This window comes from Myxocyprinus asiaticus, chromosome 1 (assembly GCF_019703515.2).
Source record: "Myxocyprinus asiaticus isolate MX2 ecotype Aquarium Trade chromosome 1, UBuf_Myxa_2, whole genome shotgun sequence".
Lineage (NCBI taxonomy): Eukaryota > Metazoa > Chordata > Actinopteri > Cypriniformes > Catostomidae > Myxocyprinus > Myxocyprinus asiaticus.
Window position 1 is genome coordinate 54996950 of NC_059344.1, and position 17200 is coordinate 55014149.

Consider the following 17200-nt stretch of genomic DNA (forward strand, 5'->3'; position numbering starts at 1 on the left):
AAGACTTTAAGGTATGTGCCCATAAAGAAAATGACTTTAAGAAATAAACCTATCCTGAGAAATATTAAATGTAGTAAAAAGTGTGACATCTAGCCCCGGTCTCGCCATAGCTAACTTGGACAAAACATAGATTCTTAGTTCATTCATTATTTGCTGTACATGAAGTAAATATGAGTCATATCAAAATGTTTTCTTATTTCTATAGTCACAAATGACAGACAAATTGCACTTGAACTCTTAGGTTTCAGTGAGTTATAAGGTGCTACTCCCAAGCCTCATCTAGAATAGAGCTGCATACTGTATGAGAAAGCTTAAACCTTAGACCTTGGAAAAGACCCAGTCAATTAGGTAACATTTTTGCTTATCAAATTTTTCATTTGTAGCGTCTTACTAGCATGAGTGACATCTTTAAACGTTCCTGCATCTTATGAATGAGTCCTTGTGTTTGTAGTGGAAACTTTCCTAAAACAGACTATGAAACCAATTCATCCTTGTTCTAAAGGATTAGGAGTGTGTCAGACCACTTCAAAAAGTCCTTCCCAAACCCAGTTGGTTTGTAAATGCATTTTGGAAAGTGTGTATGTTTGCGTGTTAGTGTTTTTAATGTTGGTTGTTTCCTCATAGGAAAGGTAGGATTGAGTGAGAAAGATGTTGCATGAGTATTCATGTTTATGTGTTTACCCTAAGGATGCTTAGGATTAATTGTATGACTCAAAATCCACATTTCATTTGTCAGTGCTTTAAGGCTGAAGTGTCCTTGTACTAAGTTAGAAAACCTTTGGCTTCGTATCATCCAGGCATAACTGCCCTGTCTTTCTCAAGCTGTATGGAAGTGAAGGGTGATGCATGGCCAACAGGCTTAGAGAACGTTTCATCTTTAATGGTGTGTAGCCAGGAGGACAGGAAAAAGCTATGATTTGATTCCGCTTATTCTCTTTGACTCAAGCACAATGAGGAAATTTGGGTCATTTGGACTTTACAGTTTTAGACTATCTGAGGGCATTTTTCTTTATTGATATGGTTTGGGGTTGAGGAGCCCTGCCTTAAGTCAGCATAAAATGATAGACCCTTCTGGGCCATTGAGAGCCAAAGTTGCATTGCTTAATCCACTTTAAAATGTTGGGTGTTAAAAGACAAATGGCATTTCCATGAAGACAAATGGGTTTTACATTAAAAGTGGAAAAACTCACTCAGATGCTCCAGAATCAATTCGGCAAGATGTTTTATGATGACCTGGATCACTTAAGCCACTTCCACACTATTCCATTTCTTTATTCTAATGTCATTGTTTCCCAACGTACTGTATACGGTAATAGAGAGCATTTTAAAAGACTCGGTGGAGGACTGTTCTAGTGTGGATGAGAACCGTAAGCGTTGCATAATCAATGCATTTTTTAAATGAAAAAGAATAAGTGTGGACGTGGCCTGAGACTCACCACAACTCTAAACAAATTTAATAAACAAAATTAAAATCAAACTTGTACTTTAAAAGAGGCTCACATCCTTGAATCTGCTATTTAGACTCTAATTCATGTTAAAACTGGGCGAAATTATTATTTAATAAAATGCAAAATATCCTGACTGAAATACATTTGGTTTGGTCAGGGAAGTAAAAAGATTTGATCTAACAGACTTGTATTTGTTATGTCCTCCCCAAAAATAAAAGGCTCATAAGTTGTGTATTAAATTAAGGCAATTGTACAACTGAGCATAAATGATCGCAAATCTAAAATGTAGCTTAACATAACTGTCGTGTCAATAGAGAAGCAGATATAATTTCACAACTGCTTTTATACAGTATATGATCAGCACCTCAGAGGATGGGGAAATATTTTCAGGCAGTTTTTTTGTGTTTTGGCTTAATGCTCTTAAATGCAATTATTTCTGCACCTTGTTTCTAAGATGTTACATGCCACGGTTCACCTGTCACCACACATGCTTACATTGAAGGTTATGGGATACTGAACATTAAGTCAGCCCTGACGTAACCTTCTGAAATGCATTTTTGTGAGCTGGGGTCAGGTATCAAAACAAGTCTCTTGCTGTGATGACATCCATCAACTGAGACAGTTGTGTTGGTTTTGGTCAATTCGTTTGTGTTTGGAGCAGTTGTGGCCAGAATTTGTGTTCACTTGAGACTTTTCAAGGACAGTAGACTTTAAATGGGAAATCCAGGCCCTGCTCAAGGCTCTAATGCATTTCAATTATAATATTCAAATCATTCATTTTTGGCATGTTAATGCTCTGCAAAGTAAAATGGCATGAAATTGTGCATTACCAAAGTTCTTCATGGAGTGTTTTTCTTTACTGAAGGTCTGATCATGGGTTTCCCATAATCCGTGCTGCCAATAACTATAGGAATGAGTGGATGGATGTCTGTAATGCCAGGGTGATCTCATTAGAATTTGTAGATATTTGTACTGTATGTAACGTTTACGCATACATTTTGGTACATTTGAATAGATACTGAAACTTACAATATGACAGCATTTAAAACATAAACACTTTTGTATATGTAAGACTCCTACAGACAAATATTTATGAATGGCGACTAAGCTGAACAGAAATTCCAGGAACCTTGACAAGAACAAACACCGCTGTACAATAGGTGAACGAGTTCAACACTCACACACAATCCCATAGTTTAATAGATTTTTGTTTATCAGTAACTGATGGGTAACCTTTGTCAGAAACATATTTTTGGCATAATAATATATGTCAATACATATGAAATATAAGAGAACTACTGTTGATGTTAGTGACTATATAAACATATCCATTCAAAAGCGTATGTGCACTAGAACCACACTTTATGTACTAATACCTACAAATACTAATGAGATCATGTTGGTTATACATAAACCAAAGCGATGAGCTACTAGAGCAGTTTAGTACCTCAGTACCATGTCAACCAGTTTAGGAAGCACACAGCCATAAGTATATATATATATATATATATATATATATATATATATATATATATAGTAGTGCTTGAAAGTCTGTGAACCCTTTAAAATGTTCTATATTTCTGCATAAATATTACCTAAAACATCATCAGATTTTAACACAAGTCCTAAAAGTAGATAAAGAGAACCCAATTAAACGAGGCAAAATATTATACTTGGTAATTTATTTATTGAGGAAAATGATCCAATATTACATATCAGTGAGTGGCAAAAGTACGTGAACCTTTGCTTTCATATCTGGTGTGACCCCTTTGTGCAGCAATAACTGCAACTAAATGTTTCCGGTATCAGTCCTGCACATCAGCTTGGTGGAATTTTAGTCTATTCCTCCATACAGAACAACTTCAACTCTGGGATGTTGGTGGGTTTCCTCACATAAACTGCTCGCTTCAGGTCCTTCCACAACATTTCTATTGGATTAAGGTCAGGACTTTGACTTGGCCATTCCAAAACATTAACTTTATTCTTCTTTAACCATTCATTGGTAGAACGACTTGTGCTAAGGTCGATGTCTCGCTGCATGACCCACTTTCTCTTGAGATTCAGTTCACTTACAGATGTCCTGATATTTTCCTTTAGAATTCACTGGTATAATTCAGAATGCATTGCTCCATCAATGATGGCAAGGCGTCCTGGCACAGATGCAGCAAAACAGGCCCAAACCATGATACTACCACCACCATGTTTCACAGATGGGTTAAGGTTCTTAGGAAAACGCTGCATTCCAGCATTTCTCCAAATATAACGCTTCTCATTTAAACCAAAAAGTTATATTTTGGTCTCATGTCCACAAATTTTTTTCCAGTAGCCTTCTGGCTTGTCCACATGATTTTTAGCAAACTTCAGATGGGCAATGTTCTTTTAGGAAAGCAATGGCTTTCTCCTTGCAACCCTGCCATGCACAACATTGTTGTTCAGTGTTCTCCTGATGGTGGACTCATGAACATTAACATTAGCCAATGTGAGAGAGGCCTTTAGTTGCTTAGAAGTTACCCTGGGTTCCTTTGTGACCTCGTGGACTATTACACACCCTGCTCTTGGAGAGATCTTTGTTGGTTGACCACTCCTGGGGAGGGTAACAATGGTCTGTCTGATTGTGGATTGATTGAGTCCAAACTCTTTAGAGCTGGTTTTGTAACCTTTTCCAGCCTGATGAGCATCAACAACGTTTTTTCTGAGGTCCACAGAAATCTCCTTTGTTCATGCCATGATACACTTCCACAAACATGTGTTGTAAAGATCAGACACTGATAGATCCCTGTTCTTTAAATAAAACAGGGTGCCCACTCACACCTGATTGTCATCCCATTGTTTGAAAACACCTGATTCTAGTTTCACCTTCAAATTAACTGCTAATCCTAGAGGTTCACACACTTTTGCCACTCACAGATATGCAATATTGGATAATTTTCCTCAATAAATAAATGACCAAGTATAATATTTTTGTCTCATTTATTTAATTGGGTTCTCTTTATCTACTTTTAGGAATTGTGTGAAAATCTGATTTTGTTTTAGGCCATATTTATGCAGAAATATAGAAAATTCTAAAGGGTTCACAAACTTTCAAGCATCACTTGTAGTAGGAAGCACATAGCCCATTTTGTATTCTAAGGCTTTCTTTGAGCAATAACACCTACACAGCTATACAATAATTGTGTTCCGTAGGAACATGACTTGCTGATATGAACCCTGTCCCTACAGGACATAGGCCTATTTGTTACCTGTCTAGAAATATCCTGTTTACTATAATTGAATGTTGTTTGTCACAGGATCTTTAGAGATTCCTCCTGGGCTGTTTAAAAGTACCTGTTCAATGCTATACACACATATGCACATGCATATATATATGCATGTCACAGTTCAATATGTTAATAACATATGCAAACAAATTTATGACAGGATTACGGTTTTATTTATGTGGAAAATTAATGAACAATTGTATAATATCATTCCAAGGATATTTTGTTTTTATCAGTAGTGATTCAGTTTTTCTGTAATTATTTATCATGCCATTACTAAACCGTCTCGTATCTACACACAAAATGTAAATCAGAAATTAGGCTTAGTGAATGTTTGAGCCCTGAACATTATTCATATTATATCATTAACATTTTACTAAGCTGAAGGGCACACCTTAGTTTAAAAGATTAATTAGTATTAATATAAAGCTAACAGTCAACATTTACAGGGAAAAATATAGTAGTTATAATGAAAGATATCAATTTAATCTGAAGGTTCTTGTTTGTTTTCATGGGACTTCTTTTATACTTTTTCTGCCCTGCAAGGGAGGCTGCAAGTGTACAAATTCAAAGAACTGAGAAAAGTTATTTCATTCCAAAGATCTAACTCTTTAAATATCAGAATTCATCTCACATCACTTTTGAAAGTGATGTCATGCACACTCATGAGTAATCCTGTGATGTTCACTTGCTCCACACCAAAATTAGGATCATACTGTACAGCACATCACAGGCTTGACTCAAGTATCAAAAGGCTCTGTATTAGAATCGTGGACCAGACCATACTGGCTCAGTGTCTAGAACCCACAGATGTGACCTTAAAGGTTATGAGCCCTCCTTATGTATGACCTAGCCCCTAATGCCCACCTCCCATACAGTTCCTAAACCAGGACAGATGGACCCTTGTGGTCATGACCAGATTAGAGAAACCCCTTTTGAAGAGATATTGGTCAAAAGGATGAGGTGGGAATGTGGAAGACTGGAAGACACTGGAAGACAGAGGATTCTTTGAGATGCATAACACTGGCTGTGGGTGAGAATCCAACTGATTCATATGAACAGGGGCCACACATAAAAGCAAGCATGTGGACAAAACCATCCTCAAAGAATAGATGACTGGTACAGATTTTCTTCCCAGAAACACTGTGATCTACTTGTTTTAACTTGTCTATTAAAATAAGGCAGGAGATGCAGCTGCCAATAACAATACTTCTCTATACTGTACTTCTCTACACTAATGATCTCTCTAATGGTTTCAAAATGGTGCTCTCTATGGATTTCTTAAAATATGACTGCTTGTCATTAAATAGAATGGTCTAAATCTAAGCTCTGAGCTCCTTTAATAACATTATTTTGGTTTTATATAGATATTGTTAAGAAAGGCAGACACATTTATGCCAAAGTGTTAGAGAATTGAGGGATTATTAAGACCTTCTCAGCTAATTTAGACTAATTTTGCTTTTAAACCCCCAATCACCCCCCAATCAGCCAGTAACCTGATTCTAAAGAACTCAAACCATCAAAGCCATCTGGTTTATACTTATTCTTTTTTTGCTGCTTCAGTTCCTGTCTTACAATATCATACTTCTCTGTGAAAGCAGTCTGTTAACAAGTAAGATTATGAAATCCTTGCATTTTAACCACAAGTTCAATCAAGAACCTTTCAATGGTGCTGTTCAAATCTGATCTGGGGAATGGTCACATGTGTTGTGGGAGAAGTAACCACTGCATGTGCCTTAAAGCCAGTGTCTGTTGTGGCCTCAGCTTTCCCTAAAAGATTCCAGTTCGTTTTCCATGGAAAGAGGCCAAGAGTTGAACAACAGAGCATCAGAGAGGCAGCCTGACAGTTGTCTATTCTCTTTTGTAATACCAGAAATGTTCTTCCGCTTGCACCCTCGCTCACTCACTCACTGTTTTTATGTCTGCCTGTAAGGCATCTGTCTTGATCCCGTGTGACCCCACGTCCTTCTGCACGGACATTATGTTTTGTTTTCGCTATATGCTGTGCATAATTTAATTTAATTTAATTTAAACCGACTGATCTCAGTTCAGAACAATCTGGGCTGTCAGTGAAGTGTTAAACTTTCGCCACACGGAGTCATGTGACAAAACAATATGGCACCGATCACAGCAGAGTTTGTCTTTGAGAGAAACGCCAACAAAACTACATCTGGTAAGAAAACAAATTACGTTTTTACATTGAAACCTGTTTGAGTCAAAAGATTAAAGTCTCTAGTTTCCTCCGATATGCAGTTTTTAAAATGTGAGTGATTTATTGTGATATGGCACACTGTTAAACACAATGACTACTTATGAGGACTATAGGCTTTTTTCATGAATTTACTGTTCATTTTCACATTGAGAAAAAAAATTGCTTTCAGAGGCTTTATATGGAGTTAGGGTGAAAATAAGGTGCATTTCGAACTGTTCTGAGACCAGTGCAGACAGACAGCACACATTAAGCACACATTAAGTCATTCACTAAACAGGGAGCATGGGAGCATCCTACAACTTTCCTATGCAGACAAGTGCATTCACTCCATCCAACTAAAAGTTCAGTTTTAGCCTGCATATGATGTTCGGACCACTAAATAAGTTTGGCAGACATGGGGCAATTGTAATCAGTACATTTAGACTTTTACAGCACTTGCTATCACTTGTTTGTTTGACAGTGCAAAGAGAGAACATTGAGATTTTGTTGACAAAGTAGAAAAAAAAAAAAACATTGTAACATAAAGGTCAAATCAAGACAAATATATATATATATATATATATTGTATTTGTGCTTTTCCCAATACACATTGTTCCAAAGCAGCTTTATAGCTGTTATGTCTGTAATGTTTTAAAAACATGAATAACCAATACTCCTGGAAACATAATACAAAATATGATTAAAAAAAATCTATAAAAATACACTTTTTATAGTTTGGTATTATTTAACATTGCACAACTTAGTTCTGCTGTCCCCATATGAGGACATACATTTTTAGGAAAACTAAAAATAGATGTTTAGTTTACATGTACTAACATTTTGTTATGTTTTTATTTATTTTTTGCATGTTTATTGGGTGCTACTAATTAAAAATCAAAAAGGGAAATGTAAAATGCACACAGCAGTCACACTTGGGTCTCAGGAGGTTTATGCTGGTCTCTTCTGCTTGCAGTTTTAATAAGTCACTCTATTATTCCTTTATTCTCTTTTCTTTCCTGGCACCTGAGGATCAAGGTCTTTCTTGTATGATTTTTAACCATGGAAGCAGTTGCTCTCTTGATGTGACAAGTTGTGTTTCACTAAAACAGCTTATTAAACGATATGATGCACCATCAGAGAGTGTTTGCTTATTTTATTTATTTATTTATTTATTTATTTTACATTTTGGTTTGCTTTTGCTTTAACTGCTCTTGTGCCCACGCAATTTGGGTAAAGCCCTCAATTTAAAAAATATTCTGCATTATTTGCAGACTAATCGCACTAAAAATCAATTCACTCCCAGTGGCCGAAGCTGGAACTACAGTTGCAACACACTGCGCTAGCAAAAAACCAACCTGTTTGCATATAAAAACATGATGTTACTATACCAACATTTTTGCAAAATAATTTGTACATGGCTCGTTGAACGTATTGCGGCAGTTTGCTGGTTAAATGAACACTAGACGCAGTAAAACAATGAAGACTTTTATATTACACTCACACAAATCACATGTAAAAGGGCAGATTTTTAGTTCAAAAACACTCACTTTTCACCCTGTTCCACACACTATACTATCTTATGACATCAAAACAATTTAACTATAGCACATGACTTGTATGACGAAACATTTTTACCGTTTCAATTGCATAACCAACTACATTTATTAGCTTGTTCAAATGTGTCCAAGTTGTACAACTAAAAAAAGTGTTGCTCATGCAATGTAAAGGACTGGAGTACGAGTTCGAAAGAGCACGCAAGTCGACACGTGAGCCAAAAGTGTCATAGAAGTACAACAACATGACATGATTGCATCGGCAATTGTGTTTTTCATCTCACGTTTGCTTTTTTGATACTATGGGTTAGGTTTAGGTTTAAGGTTTAGGGTAGGGAGGTCCATTTTATTGATTTAAACCTCTGTCTGAGAGAACATTTAACCCTTAATGCCACACCTTCGTGTACATTTCACCTTGGAACTGCTGCGATACATGTAAGGTACTGCATTACATATCATTTTGCAAAAGTGTTGCCAGTCACGTAATTTTCTTCTTCTTTGAATGGATGTGACATGAAAGGCACAGCACACCAAATGTATGGAAAGATTTGAGCAGGAATTCCATTAATATAGTTTACTCCTAACCCAAACCCTAAACCTAACCCTAGCGACAACAGCACAGCTTTCTTTCACTCACTTCCTTGCAAATGTAGCATCTGGGATGTGACGTCAAAGGCACAGCACGTGTGATTTTTGGTGCATTAACATTGCCCCATGGTGGTGCATAACTGGAATTCGCACATTGGGTCTGAATATGGGTGGCAAAACATGCCGATTTCCCATGTGATCATGTTGGCATTTGCAAAAAATCTTAATTTTCACTAAAATTGTCATTTTTACAGTTGTTTTGGGGTAGTAGCATTTTAGGTATTATGTCATCATGGCAACAAAGTTGAAAAATTAGATATAACTTTACACTAAAATCATGTTTACATGCATATTGTTTAAGTCTTCTGGCTTTACTTTTGAAACAGAGAGTATTTTAACATATAGCAGTGGTGACTTCTCAGAGCCAGCAAAGCCTTCTCTGCTGGAGTAACATGCCTAATAAATAAATAGTTTTTCATCCTTTCATTCTCATTTTGCCTATGTATTTCCAATCGCTTTCCACTCCTAATTAATCTACAAATGAATAGCAAAAAACAAAAAAATTTGTTCAATCAGAATTTATTCCTCGATGCTTACAGTTGTGACAACTGCTTCACAAATCGCATGCCCGAAGCCATACTCCTTAGCCGAAGCAGCATGTGAGTCTGAGCTCCACCCCGTCAGGCCTTCAGAATTTCCACAGAATCCCCCAACAGTGTAAGTGAATAGGCATCTAAAGTCAGATTGTCAGATTCATCAGTCAATCAGATTGGTTTATTTGTTCTTGTGGGTGTGGTCTTAAGGATATGTCCCAGTCCAGGCCTTCTAGCTGGCCTTGAGTGACGCAATCACGATTTAAGTGATGTGCATAATTTGAGTCGGCTGTCATCACTGCTGGTATTGCCGTTGAGAAAGAGATCCTTACGGATTTAAAAACCTAAGCTGTTCTGCATGATCATGCGATTGATTAATTAAACAGGACAGGAGGACTGATTTTCACTTCAAGCTAATTGGTAAGTGCTTTTTGCATTGTTATAGCAACATCAGGAGTTTTCTAAGTGTAAATTATGCTGCTTGAGCATTCAGTGTCGGATCAAGTTTTGAAAAGTAACCGTGTACCCTGACGAAACAAAATTTATTGCAAGCAAAATTTAAACCACAAATATTATTAGAGAGCTTTTTCTTGGTATTAGACCTCCTTGGTTCTGGCTTTCGTGTGTGGATGTGTTTTTAAAATGTCAATTGGTATTATTAGTTGATTGCGACATAATGTTTGATGGGCATACGTCGTCTTATTCATTGTGAAACTGTGTTTTCTTTGCTGTCGACTGCTTAATTTATTCAACCCGGAATATTCCATTTAAGAAAACACAGTACACAGTAGCAGGGTGGGCTCCTTAACCTCATCTTGCAAACATATGCACTCACAAACACACGTTCCCTTGACTGTTGCACACAGGTAGTTGGCAGCTGGCTTTAGAGTGTAACTGGACATCTGCATTTTTTAACCTAGCACCCGGTAATTACACGGCCGACCTCTCAGGGCTAAAAACCACATAGAAGCTCAAACCCACTGACTTTTTATTAATTGCCACTCTAATCATCCTGAACTTTTTGGGAACACGCAACTGGGTAGATAGACAGGTTCTACATGACTAAGTCTGAAGAGGAGACATTTGGGTTGGAAATCTGTAAGCCAGTTCCTACTGAGAGAAATGAGAGTGAATTATCTTTTGCTGTTGCTTGACAGAGTTTGGACTTTTGATAGATTCAGATATCATCCCTGCTATGGAAAATAGAAGAGGAGGAAATGTAGTTGTTAAGCTATGTAAAATGCATGCAGTGTCTGCATGGATCGAATTGAAAAGAAAAGAAAATAGAAGATCCATTGAAGATGTCACAGACACAAGGCCTGGCACACTCGTTCTGCAAATAAATAAATAAAAACACAAGTCGTGGGAAATGTGCACTTCATTTAAATTCTACAGTTTGTTTTTTCACAACATATCAGGCCTGCAATGGCTGCCAAGGTTTTTGAAGCATTACAGAAAGGAGGAAGAGAGAGAGAGAGTGGTTGAGGGAGCTGCTGGCTCACTGCGCGTTTCTATTAAAGGTCCTATTAAACAACAGGCCCCCATGCGGAATGCAGATTTTGGGGGGAGAGAACATGGGGGGAAAAGAAAGAACAGAGAAGCAAAAAGTGCCGCCAATGCTGGAACAATTAAGGCAATTTGGAGAAACACCCTTCATCGAATCATGCATGAGTTGGCAACGAATACACGCACTGTGAAAGCTGGGAGTGATAATACAAGGCAAATGATTTCTCTCAAATTGAGGGATGTTTTGCTTTGCTATTCTATCGCTCCCTGTCTCTCCTTTATTTCATTCCTCTCCATTTCTTGGTTTTTGTGGGCTGATGTTATGAAATAGAAATAGACTATGATGAAAAAGGTATTGTTTACCCTGAAATAAGTATCAGTCATAGGCTATGTTTGATCCTTCTTTTATGTTATTTAGATGTGTACCAAGGTGAGACTCTGACTCAGTTTGCTCTTAAAGAGATATTTAACCAAAAAGTGAAAATTCTGTCATTATTTACTCACATTTAAATCATTCCAAACATCTATAACTTTCTTTCTGTCTTGGAACACAAAAGAAGATTGTAGGCAGATTAACAGCCTGTCATCATTCACTTTCATTGCATTTTTATTTAATTTTTTTCCATATATTGAAAGTGGCATTCTGCCTACATGTAACATTTCCTTTTTGTGTTATAAGGAAAGAAATCATACAGTTTTGGAAGAAAATGAGGATGAGTAAATGATGACAAAATTTTCATTTTTGGTGGAACAATCCTTTAAGTTGCAAAAGAAATTCACTTGAGACTTGACTTAGACTCAAAAGAAATAAACCTTATTCACAACAGCGCCATCTTTGATTTTTGATGGGAATGACAACGAGGCTGTGAGGGATAGAGGTAGTCTTTCAAAGGGCTTTACTGCAGTTTAAGTGTTTTTGGATCGTCCCGTGGTTGAAAAAACATTGAAAATATAACTTTCCAAGAACATTGAAACAAAAAAACCCAGACAACATGAGTTATGGAAAATCAGATGTGATCTAGGAGCTTTATACAGCTTATACTGTCTGTGCAAGTCTGTCCCTCACAGCCTCATTTTCATTACCATCAAAATCAAAGATGGCACTACAGTGAATAAGGTCTATTGACCCTGAGACTTGACTTGGACTCTACAATAGAGATTCGTGAGCAAAACAAGTCTTATGTCTACAAAGAGAAATATATACTTGAAATATCAAAACACTGTTAAAAAGGGAGTCTCTCTTGCAAAATCTAAAGGCCACCTAATGATGGACACAAATAAATAGGCCAAACCTTATTTGCCAGCCACGGCCCATGCATTTTAAGTCTAGACCTTCAATGCGATTCATGCCATTATGAAAACACAGTTTCACAATGAATAAGACACCGTATATCATACATTACGTGGCAGTCAACTAATAATACCGAATTGGCTCAAAGCCAGAACCAAGGAGGTCTAATACCAGGAAAAAGCTCTCTAATAATATTTGCGATTTAAATTTTGCTTGCAATAAATTTTGTTTCGTCAGGGTACACGGTTACTTTTCAAAACTTGATCCGACACTGAATGCTCAAGCAGCATAATTTACACTTAGAAATCTCCTGATATTGCTATAACAATGCAAAAAGCACTTACCAATTTGCTTGAAGTGAAAATCAGTCCTCCTTTCCTGTTTAATTAATCAATCGCACGATCATGCAGAACATCTTAGGTTTTTAAATCCATAAGAATCTCTTTCTCAACGGCAATACCAGCAGTGATGACAACCGACTCGTCAGCAAGATCTCGCGCTCTTCGCTTTCAAATCACGTACATCACTTTAAGCGTGATTGCGTCACTCAAGGCCAGCTAGAAGGTCTGGACTGGGACATATCCTTAAGACCACACCCACGAGAACAAATAAATCAATCTGATTGACTGATGAATCTGACAATCTGACTTAAGATGCCTATTCACTGCAGTGTTGAGGGATTCTGTGGAATTCTGAAGGCCTGATGGAGTGGAGCTCAGACTCACGTGCTGCTTCGGCTAAGGAGTATGGCTTCGGGCATGCGATTTGTGAAACAGTTGTCACATTTTGCTTGTAAACATCGAGGAATAAATTCTGATTGGATACTTTTTTGTGTTTTTTGCTATTCGTTTGTAGATTAATTAGGAGTGGAAAGCGATAGAAAATACATCTGCAAAAAGGTCAATGAGAATGAAAGGATGAAAAAATATTTATTTATTAGGCATGTTACGTCAGCAGAGAAGGTTTTGCTGGCCCTGAGAAATCGCCATTGTTATTTGCTAATGTTTAACAATAACGTGAAACAATGGGACTTTTATTTTGGTACTAATTATCGAGGGTCCCTGCCTCCTCTCTTGCAGGTGGGCCACCACCGTTTGTGCAATGCCACTGGTCAGCAGCGAGGGAGACCTTGGATCGTATACCACGATGAAACCAGGAATTAATCGCACATACATAATCAGTGATTCAGAGGATGCATTCTTCCCCTCTAACATATCATTTTTACTCCACTGATGGTCAGGATTAGGTTGGGGGGCACAGTTTACAAAACATGCATTTCTCTTCATTGTATTACTGCCTGTGCAGCTAAAAACAACTGGCTTCACTACTCGCATTGGCCGCCCATCTGCAGACATTACACCCAGAAAATTATGCTCACACATACACACAACAACAACTGCTGTGGCCCCTGGAGACAGTGTTTCAAATTTCACTAAGCACAAACAGACTGTAGCTAAAGAAAAGTCAGCCTACTGTTTCCGATTTCACTGTGGGATCAGTCTGGGTTTAATGTCATAAGGTTTGAGACTTGACTTGGATTCCACGTCAGAGTAGTGCCTATTGGGGTGGGGGGGGGGGCGTGGGTGATGCACTTAGTATGGTGTGAAATGTTTTCCTTGATTTATTTTTGCATAAACCAGACACCTAGAAAAGTAAAGAAGCACATTTGATGGCGGCCGAGAAAAGAGGCAGCAACTCATTATTGTTTATACTAACAGTAATGCCTTTCAGCAAAATTTGACATCACTCCAAATTTCCTCTCAAAAGGTTTAGCAGATGTATAATAGACTTTTGATCATGCCACTTTGTTGACCTTGGCACATTTACAGCCCTAATGATTCACTTAAATTGAGTCTTATAGGAGGGGAGATTAGATTAACACCATGATCTGGCTGCTTCTCATTCAACTGTAAACATTTTAAATGGCAAGTTTGATTAAATCGGTTTGTAATTTTTTTTTTTTTTTTTTTTTTTTTTTTACCAAGCTTGGCTATTGTTTTCTTTTAGTCGTAAAAAGCATGTCCTTTGTGGAAATTTTGCAAGCACTTTATAGTTCATGTTCTTTTCAGTGCACTTCATTTGATCTGCTACATTGACTCTGGACATCCTTAATGTTGCAGCCTGACTTTGTATTACTCTAAAGCTGAACCTCAACAAGTATTTTTGTTTCCACCTGCTGGTTGAACTAAGTACGTTCAGTGTTTCAGCACTAAGACTCAAATCACTTCACTCAAAGCCAGTTTTGAATCTGCCCAATCAAAAATTTTGTAAACTGTTTTTGGGAAAAGGAAAAAAGTAACCATTCTGTAGGTCTGAAATTACTGATGTAAAAAAATAACTGAGACCTCATCACTGTAAAAATGGATAGATACTTGAGGCATCATTTGAGGTTCTTCAGTTACCACACCAACAGAACCCTTTGGAGATCCTCCTTCAGTTCACTGAAACTTTAGTTCCTGCAAGAACTCTAGGACTATCAGTGGTTCCTTCAGTGAACCCATCATAAAGGTACAACTTTGAGGCACTTGAAATATATTTTGAATTTCCTTGAGGACATAAATAGCTTATTTGAGGCTCTTGGAAAGGATGTCTGGAGGATCTCCAAAGGGTTCTGTCAGTGTGGCATGTCAGCGACCGAAATAATAGCCTACCTCTAGAATCTTTTAATTTTTACATTGAGATCATAATTTAAATTATTTTAGTTTGAGGTCCAGTCTCTAAGGTAGTTATAAACTATCAATTTCATCTGCAAATGTCTATCAGGCATAAGATTTCACTTATTTGACATGCGCTCCAATAGCGGGCACAGGGACAGTCGCCCACTCCTCACTAAAGCTTGTGCGCTTCCATGTACAACCCTCAAATACCACTCTGTAATATTCAGCTGTCTGTGTCCTTCATAGTACACCTCCAATTTCTCGTAAAGGTTTCTTACATATATAACAGTCTTTTTCTACAATCAGATTAGACTAAATGTAGCAAAAGACGTGTTATTTTCTATAATCGCCCAATAAACGCACTGGTGCGCACTGGCGTAATGAACAGCTTTGTCCTGCTGTGCGCTCCACTAATGTCACATTATTGCCATGTGCCAAAACCAGAATGACGTCTAATCTCGTCTATCAATAAAGAGGAGATCTAGTTTCAATCATGTGTCCTGCGTTATTAGCACGGACAAAGCATACTTACCCATTCGCAAACTACAATGTTAAATCTCAGCTCTACAATGATAACGCTCAGCTGTTAACATGACTTGCAATAAAACTGATTCACTCATAAGATCCAATTAATGTACAAACCAGCAATGCATAATTAGAAACGTTACCTGGTGGACAGTTGCATTCAGGTGAGGCTTGACGGGCAGTCCTTATTCTAGCCAAGTTTTCATACGAACGCTGTCAAAATAAATAGAACCATGCAAACATTATTACCGAATTGCATGCAATGGCCACACGCAGGTGTACTGGCTAAAGAAGTTGTACATGTGACATAAACATGGGGAGTCTGATAACTTTAATGCCCTAAATTAAGGCTGTTTGCATGATGCATATATGAAGAGTTAACAATCACTCACCTGTGACAGCAACTCATCCACTCTCTCCTGTACCATTGAATTAAACTGGTCCATGGAAAGCCCATGAAGCGGGCTAAAGAGGCGCGCGCCACTTCCACTCTCTAGATCCACGATTCTATCCTTAATTTCACTGGTCTGAACACTCAATAAAAAGCAAAACGCGAAGGACACAAGAGAAAACACAAACGGTATCGCATCCACGATCGCTCTGAGGCAGTGCCGCCGCTTGCCAGAGCCGGTGTCACTCTCCATTTTAGCCGGGCTCTGGGGCTCCTTATTTGCCTCTGAAACCCTCATGACTTTCTGCAATCACCAGCAGCGACGGGAGGAGAATGACAGAGCTTCTGTCACTGTGTATCCTACTATTTCGACTTGTCTCAAGAATATTTTAAAGCGACGTCGGAAATAGCGGTGCGCACGTCCTCACCACGGCCCGGTGCGCGCTCATTCACTGAGAGACTGTGTGTGAGCTGTGACTGATTTCACGGCTTATACTGTAGTAGTCCTCTGCAAACTTGTTGCACTACTGAAAAGAAACCCATGCAGTCTTACGACGCACCCCTGGCAGGTTTTTTTTTTTTTTTTTTTTTTTTTTTTTTTTTTTTTTTTGTGGAGAGAGATGTGAAACCGCAGACGAGCAGCCAATGCTTTGCGCATTCCACGCAATCCATCCAACACAACACGCCTCCAAGCAACACAGTCCTATGGAGAAACTCATCAGGCTTCACTGGCTCCATATGTCCCCTTCTCTATTACTAGATGTATCATTTTGTTATTGCTAATGTCAGTTAGTGAGGCAGTATAAAATTTAGCGTTCCAAGGTAGGACCAAGGACATAGACCAGATCCTGAAATGCTAAGTAATTTAGAGCTTAAATATTTTGTGCAAAAACTGTTCAAATGTGATATTTGTAACATCTGGGTTAATGACAAACAAGATTATTGCACTGAGCAAAAAAAAAAAAAAAAAAAAAACCTGAAAGCAGCCTAAGCTGGTTGGCTGGTCTTAGCTGGTTTAAGATGAGTTTATCTGGTTTAAGATGGTCAGCAAGCCTGACTACATAAAAAGTGCCCAAAACCCATCTAGAACCAACCAACTGACCAGTGAGACCAAGCTAAGGCCAGCCAGCCAGCTTAGGCTAGTTTTGTTTTGTTTTGTTTTGTTTTTCAGCATGGAAATGAAAGGCAAAGAACCATTAA

The 17200-nt window shown here is 37.9% G+C and overlaps 1 protein-coding gene across 1 annotated transcript in view; it reads right to left on the bottom strand.

Annotated features, from left to right (window-relative positions):
• LOC127446652 (collagen alpha-1(XXV) chain) overlaps window positions 1-16571 on the bottom strand; it is a 256471-nt gene extending 239900 nt beyond the window's left edge. Inside the window, exons 1-2 of the mRNA XM_051707759.1 lie at window positions 16002-16571; window positions 15753-15822 (exon numbers count right to left, since the gene is read on the bottom strand). Coding sequence (XP_051563719.1) covers window positions 15753-15822; window positions 16002-16298 — 367 coding nt within the window. The 5' untranslated portion in view covers window positions 16299-16571. The remainder of the gene's footprint in view (window positions 1-15752; window positions 15823-16001) is intronic.
• Window positions 16572-17200: the final 629 nt, after the last annotated feature.